The sequence below is a fragment of the Euprymna scolopes genome, chromosome 12 (assembly GCF_053919585.1).
Source record: "Euprymna scolopes isolate OS-2025 chromosome 12, ASM5391958v1, whole genome shotgun sequence".
Classification (NCBI taxonomy): Eukaryota; Metazoa; Mollusca; class Cephalopoda; order Sepiida; family Sepiolidae; genus Euprymna; species Euprymna scolopes.
In genome coordinates, this window is record NC_136493.1 from 153,372,031 (window position 1) to 153,389,357 (window position 17,327).

Consider the following 17,327-nt stretch of genomic DNA (forward strand, 5'->3'; position numbering starts at 1 on the left):
ATATTAACTGATATACACTCGAGTCAAAATCATGAAAAGAATATGCTGTTGTCATAGCCCTAGTCATAAGTATCATTCTGAAATCAAAAAGGTTGATTTGAATAAAAATATTTTATAACCAACTGTGTGTTTTTATTTTGCTACCAAGTGTATATATCGAGACGACAAAAGTTTATTAGAAATTATACATCGAGTGAAAAAACACATTTGACGACCGGTGAATAAATAACAAACGCGGTCGAAATGTCAAAATGAAAAGATGGCTTCCGACACAACTTGCTGCCAATTTAACTGTTTAAGAAATTTTACACTATGACCTTGTAAAAAAAGAAAATAGGTTAAAAATAGTTTGTTTAAAATTAACAACAAATGCCAAGAATTACATCAATATTTGTTTTTAATCCTACATTTATAAGAAATAAAAACAAAACACAAAATGAAAACGATTAATAATTAATTTACAGTTTTTCTCATTCACTTGCGTGTCAGTGGTAATGATACCCGTACCCGAGGTCGTTTTGGGTGCGGCACAGTTAACGAAACTTGCTCACAAGTCCAGCGAAAAAGAAAAGAGAAGAGATATTCAAATTTCACGCGAATTGGTTCTTGAAACACGTGACCTTCCACAGACTTGATGCCAGCAACGCATGCAGTTGTTCATCGAGCATCCGTTCGTTTCAAGTTCCCAAAACGGACGACATTCATTTAGGTTAAGGCGTGGAACACTGTTTGTTTGTTATCTTAAGTTTAAAAAAAAATCTGTTATAATAGTGTGTGCGCATGCGCGCAAATTCGTCCTTTTGCCCAACATCCTCTTCCCCCGTACAAACTTTTGCTCAAATTTTCCCACCAACAAATTCAAGATTAAAAAGTATTTACGAACTTGTCTGGGTAATCACTAGAAAGCGATTTCTCTTTCTTCTCTCCTGTCTACTATCTTTCCTTGTTCGTTTTTAATGTTACATGCGGATGCAGCTCATAATTGAACGTGATGATATTATCAGTACGTATGGGTTATGCGTCGCGTTAAGAAAAAGTGAAAGACAGATTCCTTGCATCCTCTAATTTAATGGCCTTGTGTCTAACTGTATGTAATTGCATTAAATACAAGTTTCATCGCCGTCTCTCACTCTCTCTCTCTCTATATATATATTCAATCATATATATATCCCTCTCCATCCCCACTTGTTTCCTCTTTCTTCCAATGCTATTTCATGTTGGTTAAAGGGTTGAATACCAGACTGCAGAGTCAAGGGTGATTTTGTGATAGGGTTCGAATCGATCGACCAGCAAATACCTATCTTCTACACGGAAGACTGCGTTAGCATCGAACACGTATGTTGATAGCTATATATATATATATATATAATATATATATATATATATATATATATATATATATATATATATATATATATATATATATATATATATATAAGCGTATAAATTCCTAATTCGAAACATTTTCTTAAAAGAGGAAACAAGTTTTATAACTGGTTTTTCCGGTCAAATTTCTCAGCGTTTTCTTATATTTCGGCGCTCGGTTTTCTGGCAAAATCCATTTCCTTTGGCGCTTTAAGTATTTCAAGTGCTTTCGAATGTTTACTTTTCTTTTTTCTTTTCTTTTATTTTTTTTTCTTTTTTTTTTTTCTTTTTTTTTTTTTTTTTTTTTTTGCTCTTTTCTCCCGTCTCTCATTTTCCCTCTCCTCTCTCCATCCCCCTTTACCTTACTCAATTTTTCTCCTCCCCCTGCTTTGCCCCTTGTCCGTTTTTCTCTGTCTCCTCTCCTCTTTTTCTCTGCTCCCTCCTCCCTATCCTTTCTCTACTCTCTTCTTTCATATACCAACAGATAAAGCTAATAACACCGAATAAGGTTAATTATTCTATTATTTATCGTTTGTTTTGATTTTTAAATTTATTTGTTTGATTTTAATTTATTAGCTTAATAATTGTTTATTCCCTAAATTCCTAATTCAAATTTTCGTAATTTTTCATAATTCTTTTTTTTTTTTTTTTTTTTTTTTTTTTTTTTACGTATGCAATTCTTATTTTAATTTTTATTGAATAAAGTTCACTTTTGGTATAAATCGAATCGTGTCCTTTTCTTTTGTTTTTAAATGCAATTTTTAAAATAAAGAATTTTTTTTTTTAATCCATGAAACAACGAAATGTTTATTTACTTTTATGCACAAACACAACCTTTCCTTTTTAAATTCTTGTTTTCCTTTAAAAAAAAAAAATTACTAGTTGGCTACCTGGCGTTGTCCGGTTGTACAATACGCTTAAACATGATATTTTAATTTATGCAGATTGCGTATGCACTATTATTATGTACGGGCAATTAATGACTACTTCGGTAGTTTTTAACGCCGGTTAATCATAATTTAATTTTCGAGTACATTTTTTTGAATTTGAAATATTATAGTTTAAAGTTAATTTCTCAAAGAAAAAAAGTGTATGAAAAAAATAAAAATACATGGAATAATTTTATCTGAAATCTGAAAAACACCGTTATAAAGCTCATTCTTCACTTAATATTCGGTAAAAATTTCGTATTGATTATATAATTATTTGATTTTTGGTAGATTTTCAAAACGTACTTGCACCCTCCTTTTGTTTTGGCCGTTTTTTAATTCGTTGTCAACAGTCTCCCTGTTCGACACATCTTGCTTGCTGGGACCTCATGTTTCAGTGAACAGTTAATCTATATTTTCGTTTTGATTTCTATCGCTTGATAATGGACAGGTTCATTGTGTGTTTCGAATGGGATGGGGGTTATTTATAAAAATGGTCGATCTTAATTAGTTCCCTTTCTTTTTATCTTTTACAGCTGAGGCAGCGACCGAGTTGGAAACGTGCCACATGCAAACAGACTGCAAATCGTGCATCACCTTTTCACAGAATTGTTCCTGGTGTGAACAAATTGTAAGTCTTTTTCTTCCTTTTTTTGACATTTTTTAAATATAAATCGCTTTTTTTTTTTCCACCCAGACTTTTCATTTTCATCACAATTGTTTTATGTTCAATGTTATTGTTACGCCCTAGCACATAACTGCATGGGTAGAAAATGAAGCCTTCTACAGAAAAGAAGACATGGTTTCAGAAACTTTCTGGGAGGCCCCTTAGTTTAAATTTTCGTCCTTCATCGTTTACTTGAAAACTTGAAATGTTGACAAAAAAATGGTAAATATAGTCACTGTTAACATAGTACACACACACACACACACACACATATATGTATATATATATATATATATATATATATAATATCATTAATTTCAAGATGGCAGCTGAGCTAAACACGTAATACTGAACCTTTTATGAAATTCCATTTTTTTATTTTATTTTTTTTTTTTACATTATGTTGTCATACATAATTATTTCTTAGCTGAAATTTTCTATTTTCTGAAAAGTATGCGCATGAAAAAATTCGATATTGACATAATAATACGATATGTAAAAAAAACAATGAGCCGAAAGTTTTAAACGCTGAAAGAATTTGGTAAAAAATAAATATTTGAGACTTGGAATATAGCTATACTGTTAATACATTATTGCACCTTTTCTCCACATTAAAAAACGATCCTGGTGTCTAACTCTGTCCCGTGGGGAGGCATTGTAAATAGGTACACTCAGCAATGTTTCGACCAAGCAATACCGGGTACGTATACAGCTAGTCATGTACTAATTTGACAAGAAAATACCGACTCATTCGTTGTGAAATCTTTTCTATAAAGGAGAGTTGTGTCCAACCGACGTATGGGAAGTATCAGCGTCTGTGTTTTTTTTTTTGTGTTGTTTTATTTTTCTACTTGTGGACGCGTTTGCCCTCCTCGATGGTCGTCAGTGAACAAGATGACGACAAGGGCAAAACTAGATGGAGATGAAGGAAAAAACCACGGCACACAATGTTTGGGGTCGGCGACTTGTCGATGGAGCCACGTCGGGTTACATAAGTGTTCAGCAACATTTCGGATGTGACACTTTCATATATGTTTCAAAAATCAATAGAAAGGATGAGCGTCTATTGGTCTATAACACTGCAAACTTTTACTTCGATCAGCTGACCGACAACCACCTTTCCATTTTAGAAGTTCAAGATTTCGTTTAACATAAAAAGCAATCCAACAATAACTTAATTTATACTTTGGGTAAAACCGTCAGCGAGAAACCGTTCATTATTATTAAGATATAAATTACAACGTTTCATTTATCAACCGTAAATGTTTGCAACGCCATGAATAGTTTGCTTTTGTCAAGTCTAGGGGATTACGAAGCGGAAGGAGGAAAAACGGGAAGGGGGGAGTAAAAATAAAGAGATAAGTTTTAAAAAATAATGTTATACTTTTGCTCCGAGCAACGCCAGGTTGTCTTGCTCGCATTAAATATAGAATAGTAAGGTTTTAAGTTAAATAAATTTAATTGCTATAAACACAAAACAATTATACGAAATGGTCTTAAACATATTTTTGGGTTGATGAGGCTGAGTTTATCCAAATTAGTGTCAGATTGTGAAACATTTAATCAATCCGAGTGGTAAACCAGAGAAACATGAACGAATACAAGATTACAAGTATCTAATGCTTAAATAAACTTCCAAATTTTAATTTGTTTTATTTAAATTAGTGATTGGACGATTCCAATATATTCCCGATTCCGATACAGTTACTGATTCCAATTGACATTCTTTTTAAATCTGTAAACATTTACCTATAGAGGTGATTTTTTTTTTTTTTTTTTTGTGACCATAAAACTCCATGTAATATCTGCATATATTATTTTTACAAATACACTTGTTGATTTTAGATTTAACGATAATTTAAAATCAAAATTTATCGAGTTATGAGGAGGAGCAAAGGAGAATTAAAAAAATTTAAAAAAAAACAAACTATTATAATGACTGTTTTTGGCATAAAAAAATAGGGAGACGTTTTTCCAATTCCGGTACCCTCAAAGTTCCGATTTTTCCAAATCTCGATGCTACTTAATCGTCCCAACACTAATTAAAAAAAATTTAAATATTTGATAAATTTTTAATGGTGGATTTCATAGTAATGAAATACATTTTTTTATTATTAATAAATTACTTTTTTTTTCTTTTTTAATTTATAATAGCGGTCCGTTAAATCCAAAATGACACTTCTAGTGGTCCATGAATTTCAAAAATTTGGCAACCACTAAAATAGAAAAGTTCACAACATGTACTCATTCTGCATGTTATATGTTAATATTAACTGAATCAAGTGTGGCACAAGGCCAGATTTATGGAACACTTAATTGCAATGGCATGAGTCTTGCATGTTAACCGTTGCATAATGGCAAATCTGTGGACATGTAACAATTGCATATGTGATTTGATATAAATATATCTATATATAATATATGTATATATAATACCTTTTTCTTACTCTTACATTGTTTTGTTTCAGTATTTACCTCAACAGTGCTCAATCCATGAGTAGAGCTTACTGGAAGTATTAAAAATACACTTCTTACAAGTGATCTACATGGAAACATTTGGTTTATCACCGAATAACATTCATCAGGTTTGGTGCATTTAGCCTGAGGAAATCCTTAGCAAATGAAACACAAACGTTTCTGTGTAGATCACATAAGTATATTTCTATATTGTATTGCACACACAATTGATTTTTTTTAATTTTTTAAACTGTTTAATTTCAGTTGTTTTTTTTATGGAGTTCTGAACGTTTAATTATGAAGAAATATATAGATTTAATGTATATTGCAATAATTCTTTTTACTTGTTACAATTAAGCCCAATAAAAATGAAATTACACTTTCAGAGCATATATATCAGAAGTAAGCATACTAAATCAAAGGTACATTTTTTTTTTTTTTTTTTTTTTTTTTTTTTTACAAAGGCATCACCACATTATCAAGGCCCAGAGGCCACTCAAGGATAAGGGTTAAAGAGTGTACAGTAGAAATTGTTCAATATAGTAATCATTAGTAATGAAAATTTGGTAAATTTAATAACTTATATGGAACGGCTCATCAAGAACTTATTTACTTTATACTTGAACACAACCATATTGTAGTCAGCCGGAAAGCATCACACTTACTTTTTTATTATTAGTGTAATTCGTCTTACACGTGTTTCATTAAATAATGGAAATTAACTGAACAAGTCATCGTTTATGTTCATCAGAAAAAGACACTTGGAGATTTTTTTTCTTGGTTTTAAAAGGATAAAAATTAGAAGAAAACAGATTTCTAAAAGTTATAAGAATAAAGATCTTGTTACATAATTTGTTAGAACTTTTTTTGAGTTAAAAAAAAAAATTAAAAAAATAAGAAACGGTTTAGAATCCAGTGTCTCCGAGGAGACATTTTATTTAAATATCGCCATATTTATGAGTTTTCGTATTAAGGTTAAAAAAATATTGAATGTAGTAAATTATTCATAAATATAGATGTTGTTTATAAATATTAATAATAATAATAATCTTAAATTCAATCAGATTAAATTTGTCCTTCAAATATATTTTTAACTAAACTCATACGAGACTAAATTTGATAGAACATCCTTTTTAAACTAAGGAAAAAAAGATCTCCAACTTTGTCTTTTTTTCGAGGAACATAAATCTCTGAGTTGTTTAGTGAATTTCCACCATTCAATGAAACACGTGTAAGACCTACTATACTATGAATAAAATAAAGTGAGTGATGTAAATGCACCTTTCGTTTATGTTTACTTCGAATATATGACAACACACTGACATTTTAAAAAATATCCTTATAGCAGACGTTTCATTTAGTGAGATCTTCCTAGGGTTATACTGGTTTGAGAACGTTGAGACAAACTTTTCGTTTGTTTCGTTTCAAAAATATTTTTTCACTCATTCATACATTTTTGCATAAACCACTCAAGATACCCTGAGGAAGTCTCATTAATTGAAAGGTCAGTTATTTGACCCAATAAACAATTTTAATAGTTCATCGATTTTTGAACTGTCGAGTGCCTTTTTAGCTCGAATATCTAAACGTTTTATATTCATCCTTAGAAATACATTTCTTGATAAAGGACGGAGGACTGTCCGAAATAGTAAAAATTGCATTAACATTTAATAATTTATATGATTTTATCTTTATCCTAAGATTATTTTATGATGCAGTCTAAGGATACTGACTTTCTGACCTAAAATGTACTAGACATTGCTGTTATTGTTTTTTTTGTTTCCCTTTGCAAAACTTAATCATGTTCTGTAGAGTCAAAAAGAAAAACAGTTTTTCTCTACAAAACAACCAAAGCAAACAATATGAATAACTATTTGGAAGTATAAGAACTTTTATCAAAATTTTTGAATTCAGCATTAAATAACTTGAAAAGGGTTGATATGCCGTAAAGCAATCAACCAAACCAAAAATAAGTCCAGGTTTTTTTTTTTAAAATCTGAATAATTCATTTTTTTCTATTGAAATATTTTTTATTGCATTTTCATCCCAAACAAGGCACGTTGCCACTTTGATGTAGGGGGCTACTATCTGGGACATAATTTGTTGTGGTACTATGTAGGGAGTTGAGCAGCAAGGTTTATGTTTACATTACACTAATGGGGTGGGATTTTGCTGTTTGTCGGTTACTAAAGTATTTAAATTTTTCAAATCACTGTTATAATTTTAGAATGAAGATTGTGTCTGTAATCGATACAATCTCGCATTTCTAATTTTCGTAATTATTTTATTAAATCTGAAACACAGAAAATGTCTTCTCTATTTGAATATCTCAAACTTACTATAAAAACGGATTCTTTTCATCGGAACTCTGGTATAAAACGTAAATAGAAAATGGAAGTTCGTCAAATGGTGGGTTGGGTTAGGGTTAAATCGGACAAACATAGCGAACTCGGAAAACTGCTCCAAAGAAAAAATGAAACCTGCTTAAAGGACAAAAAAAATCATTTGGGTTGCAATTTGGAAAAACCGTAGAAAATATTGGTTGATTTTCACTTCCATACTAATACGACAATCACCAAAGACTTCCAGAAAGGGGAGGTAACTGAGTAATTAGTTTTTTAAACAATTGTAAATCCGATATTTTACTCTGAGTATAAATTATATAATTTATCTAAAGAATGGTTAAAAAAAATCTCGTTTTATATATATATATATATATATATATATATAAATGTTGCCGATTAATAGGAATCGGAAAATTGGAACTTTTGAAGGCTATCGGGATCGGAAAAAATTGTGCCTATTTTCCGATGCCAAAAACCATTATTTTGTCTTTTATTTAATTCTGTTAAAAGCAAAATCTTCCATTGCTTGTAGTAATGTTAAAATAATGAATATTTATTAATTTTTAAACTACCGGTAAAGCTAATATCTGTAGATCATCCTCCATAAGTTTGCTTTTACGTTGAAGAAAATATCTGCACATTTAAAATGTTTTCACGGTAATTGAGGAAAAAATAACAATTCTATAGTTAAATATTTAGGGATTTTTAAAGAATCCAAATCCGTAATTGTATCGGAATCGGGGAAAAATATTGGAATCGTCCCATCACATATAGATATGGGTTGTTTATTAAATATGAAATATCTGCTTCAACTCGTATGCTATAAAAATAGTGAATATTTTATATGCTGATCCTTTCAAGGTTGACAATAATTGCAACAGCTTTTAACAAGTATTGCTGACTGTAAAAATAATTCTACTTTTAAATGTGTGTGATTGCTGAATTGTTAAAATCGCAACAATCACGTTTGAAACTAGATTGTAGCAGGAAGGGAATTCCAAAGTCTAGCTGTTCGAGGGAAGAAACTATTAGAGTAGAAAACTTTCTGACATTTAGGGACCTCAACAGTGAAGGGGTGTGATTTTGTTGCTAAGCGAGTTTGTCGGGATATGTACTTCGAGGGGGAGCACAAGTGCAATGAGTTCATCAGAGCACATTTAATTACCTATAATCTCAGAATAGATCAAATTTATGTAACTATTTCAGAAAAGTTCCCCAAATACGATTGTAAATTCATTCATTTACAATTATTCAAGTTTCTAAAAATGTTAACTATTTTTAACCTGATGAGACAATTTGTTTCCAAAAATATATAACTCTTTGAAAAACTAATATTTTTTGATAAATTGCAAACGTAAAAAGAGATAATTAGAATGTGACATATTTAGAATTAGTATATATTGAGATCTCAAATCATTTTTAATTCTTTTAAGCAGTTAAAACTAATGATTTTAACGAATTCTTATCAAGATCCATTAATCATTTTATTAGTTTTTCCATTTTTAATCTTGCATAACTAATTCATTTGGCTAACTAGAACTAAATCACTCCTAATTTTTTATTCCAATTGTAACAAAGCCACTGACACGTATGCAAATGACCAAGCCGTGACGCAAGCATGATGTCAGAGTGGGATTGAAGGAAGAGAAAAGGAAAAAAGCATGTGGTGACGAGACTTTTAAACTTGTGTCGACATGGCAAGGTTTTTTGTTTTTTTTTTAACTCTGTGGTAACATGACAGGAACATTTAAACAAGCCGCAAGACTTATTTATCCTCCAAACTTTTAAAATGATTATCAGACGAGCTAATATAGTGAAACAAATTAGACATAACAGCTGGTTATAGCTACAGGCTAAGAAACCGCTAATTGACCCCAAGTGTAAAAGATGGAATGTGACCATATTGTTACTGGCTTGGAAAATACGTATCAGGTGGCTTGGTATGGAAACGACCGGTAATAAATGCAGTTTTCTTTCAATTGAAAAAAAAAACAAACTTGTTTTGAATTTCTTTCCATTGTTCCTTTGCAAGACTTATATGCACAACGTTGGATTTGAGTGTTAAAACGTGTAACGACAGCGTCACATAGTGTTAAGATGTGAGAATAAAACAAAAACAATGTGTTGCAAATAGTTCTATTTCTTTTTTTTTTTTTCGTTTTTTTTTTTTTCTCTTTTTTTCTTTTTCAGCCTTACAATGGCTACCGGTGCGATTCGGAGGCAAATCACAATACGAATCTCTGCAAGAAGATTACAAATCCAAAATATCAACTCGATTTCACAAAGGTTTGTTGCAAAAAAACATTTTCTTATTTTCATTATGTGCATCATCTGCAATCTGTGTGTTCGGTGTTTGTTTTTGAAAATCATAATTCCAAGAATTCTTCAAACTGTTGACGACGAATCATTCAAACGATATCCAAAGTCGACAATGGTTTAATAGAACATCTTTAACTACACACGTATTCTTATCAATGCCTTCGTACTTTCCTCTTCTCACCTTTTTCTTCCCTTTTCTCATCAACATTTCGATACATAAATGTGTAATAGATTTAATCGATGCTTGTTGGCAACCTTCATGTGATTCCTCTTGTTAGTTCGATTTAAAAAGAACTAAGAAAAATCGATACCAACAATAGGATTGAACTAGTCTAAAAAAACTGATGACCATGATGATGATCATCATCATAGTCATCATCATCAGTTTAACATGCTGGCATGTGTTGGATGGCTTTTGGAAATTGACTTTTAAACTAAACCATCTCTGACAAGATCTTTATCCTTCTTTCTCTTGAATCCATTATCACTTCCTGCCTTGTTTTCTTAACTGAACCTGCTACCTCAACTGTTTTACTTCTACTGACCCAAGAACACGCATCGATTGTTTCAATATAGCTATACCATCGAAGTCTTCTGTTCTGCACACATCTCCATATACTGTCCAGGTTTAAGACTTCTCTGGGGTAATAGATCTAAGGCTCTTTAAAACTCGTGTTACACATCATCGTATCATTTATGTTCATGCATTACCTATCCCCAGGTTTCACTTCCATAATATAATCATATTACATATGCATGCTTGAGATTTGTCCCTTGTTCAACAATGGTAACACTCTGCTGGCTTGTAATGACAGAAGTTCCCTGCTTCCCCCGTGTTATAATGTTAGCAAAGTAACAAAACTTCTTGATGAACTCAATAGCTTTTGCCATCCAAATATACTTTCTCCACATCTGAGTCCTCATCCATCTGCATTGTCTTAAGCTTCTTGTTATCCTCTCTTAACTTACCTGTAATTCCACTGTGCTTCTTGTGTTCACAACTCTATGCTTATCGATGCGTATCGCATCAAATTGAATTGCACCCGACTGAACAAGAAAACTTTCCTCTTTTTAAGGATTTTCTAACGCTGCAACCATTGATCATCATTTTGGTTTTGGCAACTTTCACTCTTAGGCTTTTACTTTCTCATAGCATTCCTCTTAAAGTCATGAACTTAACAAGTAGGTTATCCAATATTTCCGAGGCAAATACGAAGTCGTTAGTATACAGCAAACCAAAAAGCAAAAGAACCGCTAAAATAATGAGTTTGTAAATGTGTTGTCTTAAGGAAAACACAAGTCTTACCATGTGTGTTGGGCGAGGTTGGGTGATAAAAAGATTAAAGATGGCGCTTGTGGTTTTATAAGTTGTGGTCTCACGAAATCTCGCCGCACACAAATAGGGAAAATATAAAAGCAGCCCAAGTTGAGAAGTAGGATTGTGATCTTTGACGATTGTTGGATTTCTAGCCACGCGTTTGGGGGACCGCTGCCACGACTTCTCACAAGTTGATCTACACAATAACAAGCTATTTCTAACTATGGCCACCGGCCTGGACAATATGATAAAGCCATTCAGTGGCGAAAGAAAGTGGACTTAGTGACGAAGCTTCAAGAGATAGGTCATGTTGCCACAGTGATACCATTCTTCCTGGAGGAGGATGCACTAGTGCTATACTTGAAGCTGAACGATTGGGAACAAGATGACACTGATGCAATTTAATTCAGATTGATCCAGGCATTTGCAGAGGGGGCGTTTGAATCATTCAACAGATTAAAAGAGATGAGGTGGATGGGGAAATCTGTCGATGTGTACGCTAATGAAATTAAAAGATTGTGGAGCTATCAAAAATTAGGAGGCAGACAGCGAGTCATGTGGCCAAGATGGCATTTGTCACTGGGTTCCCACAGCAGATGCCCAAGCGAGAGATTGTTGTGGAAGGACAAGAAGTCCTGGCTGTGATCGACACTGGCTGTACTATGGTACACACAAGCCTGGTCGGAGGATGGAAAGGGAAGGATGATTAGTGGCATTTGATGGGTTACAAGTGAAGTGTCGGGGGAGGAGAACCGTCACAATTGAAATTGAGGGGATCACGGGATGAGGGTCCATGCGCTTGTCACTGACCAACTGGTGTCTGGCATCCAAGCAATTGTTGTAATGTACATAATATGCCAACTTGGAGGTGTTACAATCAGCAGCAATGGCACGAGATTTGGACCGGCAGGGTGCATAACGACAGAGCAGGTCAGCAGAGGGATCAAAGAGGCCAGAGGAAAGAGATGGATAGTGATTGGTGATCCGGATTTTTAAGTGGAATTCAATGGGAATCAGTGCATGGTGAAGTGGGCGTGGAAGACGGGTGGCTAAAATAATTCGCTCAAAGGAGAAACAAGAGAGGATTTTGAATGAGAAGTGGACAGATGGATCGAGGAGGGTATACTGTTGCCATGGATGGATGACATTGAATCGGGTATCTTGCCATTGATAGCCATTCTGCAACCAACAAAAGGGAAGGTCAGACCAGTTCTGGATTTCCGAGAGTTGAACCAACAATACTGGGGATGACGTAGATACATGCAGTGAGACCATTGAAGAATGGAGGAATATGAATGGTGCAACTACGTTGATCGATCTAAAATCTGCCTACTTGCAACTCCGTGTCACCAAGAAACTCTGGAAGTAGCAGTTGGGCAGATATAAAGGCAGAATCTACTGCCTCCTGAGGGTGGGGCTCGGGTTGAACTCGGCACCCAAGATTATGTCGACTATTCTGAGGAAGGTTCTGGAAAGAATGGGGAAAGGAGATGGTGCCGTGAGCTCATACATCGATGACATTCTCGTAAATGAAACTAGTGACGGCAAAAGAAGTGGTGGATCACTTGAAAAAATTCAGGTTTGTCGTCAAGGCACTGGTGAGGAAGCGGGCTAAAGCTGAAACGAAGGGCATTAGATGGCCTGGAATTTCGAAGAGGGAATAAGATCCCATAAATGAAAGAAGATGCATATGCGACAGGCTGATAGGGCATTACCCCATTGCCGGCTGGCTTAGACCAGCATGCATCTACATCAAGAGGCATGTCAAAAGAAGAGGATGGGGTGATAAAGTGGGAGGAAGAACGGCCACCTTGATCAAAGAGGTTCTGAAAGAAGTGGAAAAGCAAGACCTAGTTCTAGGAACATGGGATGTGCCTCGAACATTGCGGTAGACGGGGTACCAAGAGATATTCTTGACATCAGGCCAGTTGAAAGTGAAACAATGGAAAGCGATGTGCAGCAAGAAGGTGGTGAGACACCTTGGAGGCAGAGTAGGAAAAGACGACCACCACAGTGGATGAGGGAGTACAAAGATCAGAGGGGCATGTTTTCTTAACTTAAGGAAAACAGAATTCTTACCACATGTGTGTATTGAGAGAGATTGGGCGATAAAGAGATTAAAGACGGCACCTGTGGTTTTATAAGCCGTGGTTTCGCGAAATCTCGCCGCACACATGCAAATGGGGAAGGTAGGCTGTAACCCGAGTTGAGAAGTAGGATTGTGACCTTTGATGATTGCTGGATTTCTAACTATGCATTTGGGGGACTGCTCTCACAACTTCTCACGGGTTGATTAACAAAAGAACAATATGGAAGAATTCATTTAGCAAGAAAACCGGGATTGCTCATAAATCCGTCTTATTCATGCCTCACTTGAAAAAACGGCAGGGTACCATGAACCGGTTTAAATAACGTTAAGAAATCTCATAACGTTCAAAGTCCAGCTAGTACGCCTGCACGCACGCAATCATTTACCTTTGTTTGGTTTTACATCTATTGAACCGCACATGTCAAACAGCTTTAGTTCAACTCTGCACGAATATTACACATCTGTTCCGTTTATTCTTTACAATGTGACTGACAAAAAGTAGGAAAACAATGTACACACAGTGCAGTAGAAATATTAAAAAAAGTTTGTCCACAAGTCTGGACTACTATTCTCATCTTGAGTGTTATTTTCACGTTTCAGTCAATGTAATTTCCGATCTTCTTCAAGTGCATCTTGTCGAACTCTGAAATTTTTGTTAAACCTGGAGAATCCACACAGAATTTTGAAGGCAACTCTTTATTTAAACCAGGGGGACGCATGTTCTCGTTCTGTCAGCCTTTACTGGGTAGAAGTCCTTAGTAATTCATTATTGTACTTTTAAGCATCATCTACACTGAGGATTGAACCCTCAGCCTTTACAACTGAATTTTACCAAGTACTTTATCCATTACGCTACAGATCCTTGAAGATTCCCAAGTTCAACAACATACATCTGAAGAAAGTCGCAGGTTACATCGACCAAAACGTGAAAATGATACCCAAGATGAGAACAAGTCCAAATAATCAAACCTCATCTCAAAAATTCAAAAGTTTGAACAAATCTTGGAATTATGTTAATGTATTTTCTATTGTCTCCTGATACAAATTGTTTTTTTTATTGTTTTGTGTATGTTTTATGCATCTGCATCGATGTCATCGTTTGCTAATTTTATTTTGTCTTATAAACACAACCTCTTTTCATGTTTTATTTGTAGAACTTATTAACTTGTATTTAAAAAAATCACTTGTATTTTAAAGCATTTGAATTTGCTTACATATATTTCTTGTAGACATGCGAGGATGTTTACTTAATCTACTAATTTTATATCATGACAATACCTTAATAAGAGAAGAGATGTATCATTTATTTTTTGTGAGTCTTTGTCAAACAGTAAGAACCCAAACAGGATGGGGGGCACCTTCATAAAATATGTTTTATATTTTATGGTGTCATGTCATAGCGGTGTTCAATTTGTTAAATGTGTTTAACTTATATGGAACGGCTCATCAAAAACTTGTTTACGTTAGACTTGAAGACAACCATATCGTAGTCAGCTGGAAAGCAGAAAAACTGAAGACAATTCCACAGGCGTGCAGTTCTAAGAAAGCAGCTTTGCTCATGGAATCTACGCTTAGGTTTAGGCACAGATAAAGAGTGGGGGAAATTATTGATAGTGTTTTCTGCTAGACGGGTGTTTCTTGTGAAAGTTTGGCGAGGGGGAACCATAGAATGGAGCTCAGCCGAGCACCTGCCATGAAAATAACGGTAAAGCAGAGACAAACACGTAACATCTCTTCTTCGGTATATAAACAGTCTATATAACTTATGTCTCTTTAACGTTGTCATATATACAGTGTGTGACATCTAGTGGTTAAAATGTTCTATTATTGTATTTATGTGTTGGTGTTTCACATAATAAAACAGTTCATTAACATTCAGTTTGTGTAGTGCACAAGCAAAGAACATATCTTTTCTTTGTGTATTCGTCTCTTTTCATTATTCAAGTTCATCTTCATCAGACGGAAGCCAAACAACAATAGGTTATATATTTCATATAGCTTTATTCTTGATTTCCCATCGGAAATGCAAAATGTAATTTGGTACATTATGTTAAAGTAACGTTTGTCCCAGCTCTCAGAACGCGGAGACGATATCTTTTATGTTAACTTGTCCGACTTTTGCTGTTTGACTGCAAACTCTAAACTAAACTGTACGTCTCAAAATCTTATTACGTTATTAACTCACGTAATATTAAGATCACGTGATTTCGTCACTAAAATCATCTCCATTTGTGTTCTAACATTTTTATTTGTTTTAACATTCTAACGTTAACATTTCTGATACGTAATTTCTACCAAAATATTTTTATACTAAAAATATTTTTCATCTTCATACATATTTTCTAGACATCAAAATCAATCAATAATAATCGTTCAAATAACTCGGCATCGCCCGGTAGTGCTTTATAACAATTTTCTTCGATTTATCAGATAGTTTAAGCGTTTTCTTTTCTACACTTGGAGGAAATCACTTTTCTGCGATTAAAAAAAAATTAAATTCTCATGTAATCAGCTTAAAAATGGTAAATTAAATGTAAATTACAAATTTAAAATGTTGTATTGTGTAATTAAATACAAACGAACAAAAAATATGAGGAAACGTATATTTGCAAATAAAGCAAAAATAAAATGAATACAATTTGTCATGTTCGTGTACACATAAGAAATTTATATGTTTATGTTTTTGTTAGTTTTTTTTTTTATCCTGAACTGTGAAAATCCCTTCCTGCATTTAGAAAAGCTTTTTGTTCAGCAAATCTCTTCAAATCCCTCATGATGATCTTAATAATAAAATGTCTTCATTTAATAATTTTCAAGTACAAAAATATACGAATTAGCTGAAGCAGGGATCTATCGATGAGACACTCTTCATCCGAACCTCGTAACTTAATTATTTAAAAAAGTATAACTAAAGAAAACTAAACCAAACACATATAGAATACAAAACAAAAAACAAAAAACAAATAGAAATCAATATACTTCAACATGCAGAAATTGTGCACTTTCACCGAATACAAAAATCTATATCAATAAAACAGATGTATGTGTGTGTGTAAATATTTAACCGATAAACTCTTAAACTACTGGTCACATAACACTGAAATTAGCAGGAAATAGTAATCATACACCATGGATTGTTTATACCCAGTAACATTTTTGGATGGATGAATAACGCATTCAGAAATATGTCAGCAAGTTCAAATGGAAAATGTTCATTTTGACTTGCCGACATGTTTCTTTTACTTTTTGCGTAAATTCATTCATAGCTCGAAGTAGTATGATTTTTAAATCTTTCTCCGCTATCTGTCAATAGCTCAAACAGTAGGGAATGTGGCTGGAGCGCTAAATGTTTTATTTCAATTCTAGCTGATAGTATCCAAGTCATGTTTTTTAATTAACTTTCAAAACCACTACTATATATTCGGTATAATATAATATTCAATAGAGAATTGACTCTCTAATAATACGAAATCTGCATGAATTAAAATATATTTAAGCGTATTTTATGACTACACAAGACCGGGTGCCCTCTGCTAGTATGCACCAAACGGACACATACGTATATATGCGCATGCATGCATGCATAAGTTGAGATATAAAGAGAGGAATCGACTGATCTAAGCCAGTGATATGATCGATTTCATGAGCGACATTAATCGGAAAACTCAACCAATTAAAAAGGACAAAGGAAGATATGATCAAACGGTCAGGATTACAGAATAGAAATCGCGGAATCATAGAATCTAGTGGTGCAATAGGTTTGTCTCCTAAATGACCCAGTGTCGAAGGGTGGCGTGTAAGTGCATATTTTATAGGGAAAGAATATGTTGTCACCCTT

General features: G+C 33.6%; 1 protein-coding gene across 1 annotated transcript in view; it reads left to right on the forward strand.

The window, feature by feature from the left end:
- LOC145291565 (integrin beta pat-3-like) overlaps positions 1-17,327 on the forward strand; it is a 219,688-nt gene that overhangs the window by 121,385 nt on the left and 80,976 nt on the right. Inside the window, exons 2-3 of the mRNA XM_080137631.1 lie at positions 2,831-2,925; positions 9,954-10,049. Coding sequence (XP_079993757.1) covers positions 2,831-2,925; positions 9,954-10,049 — 191 coding nt within the window. The remainder of the gene's footprint in view (positions 1-2,830; positions 2,926-9,953; positions 10,050-17,327) is intronic.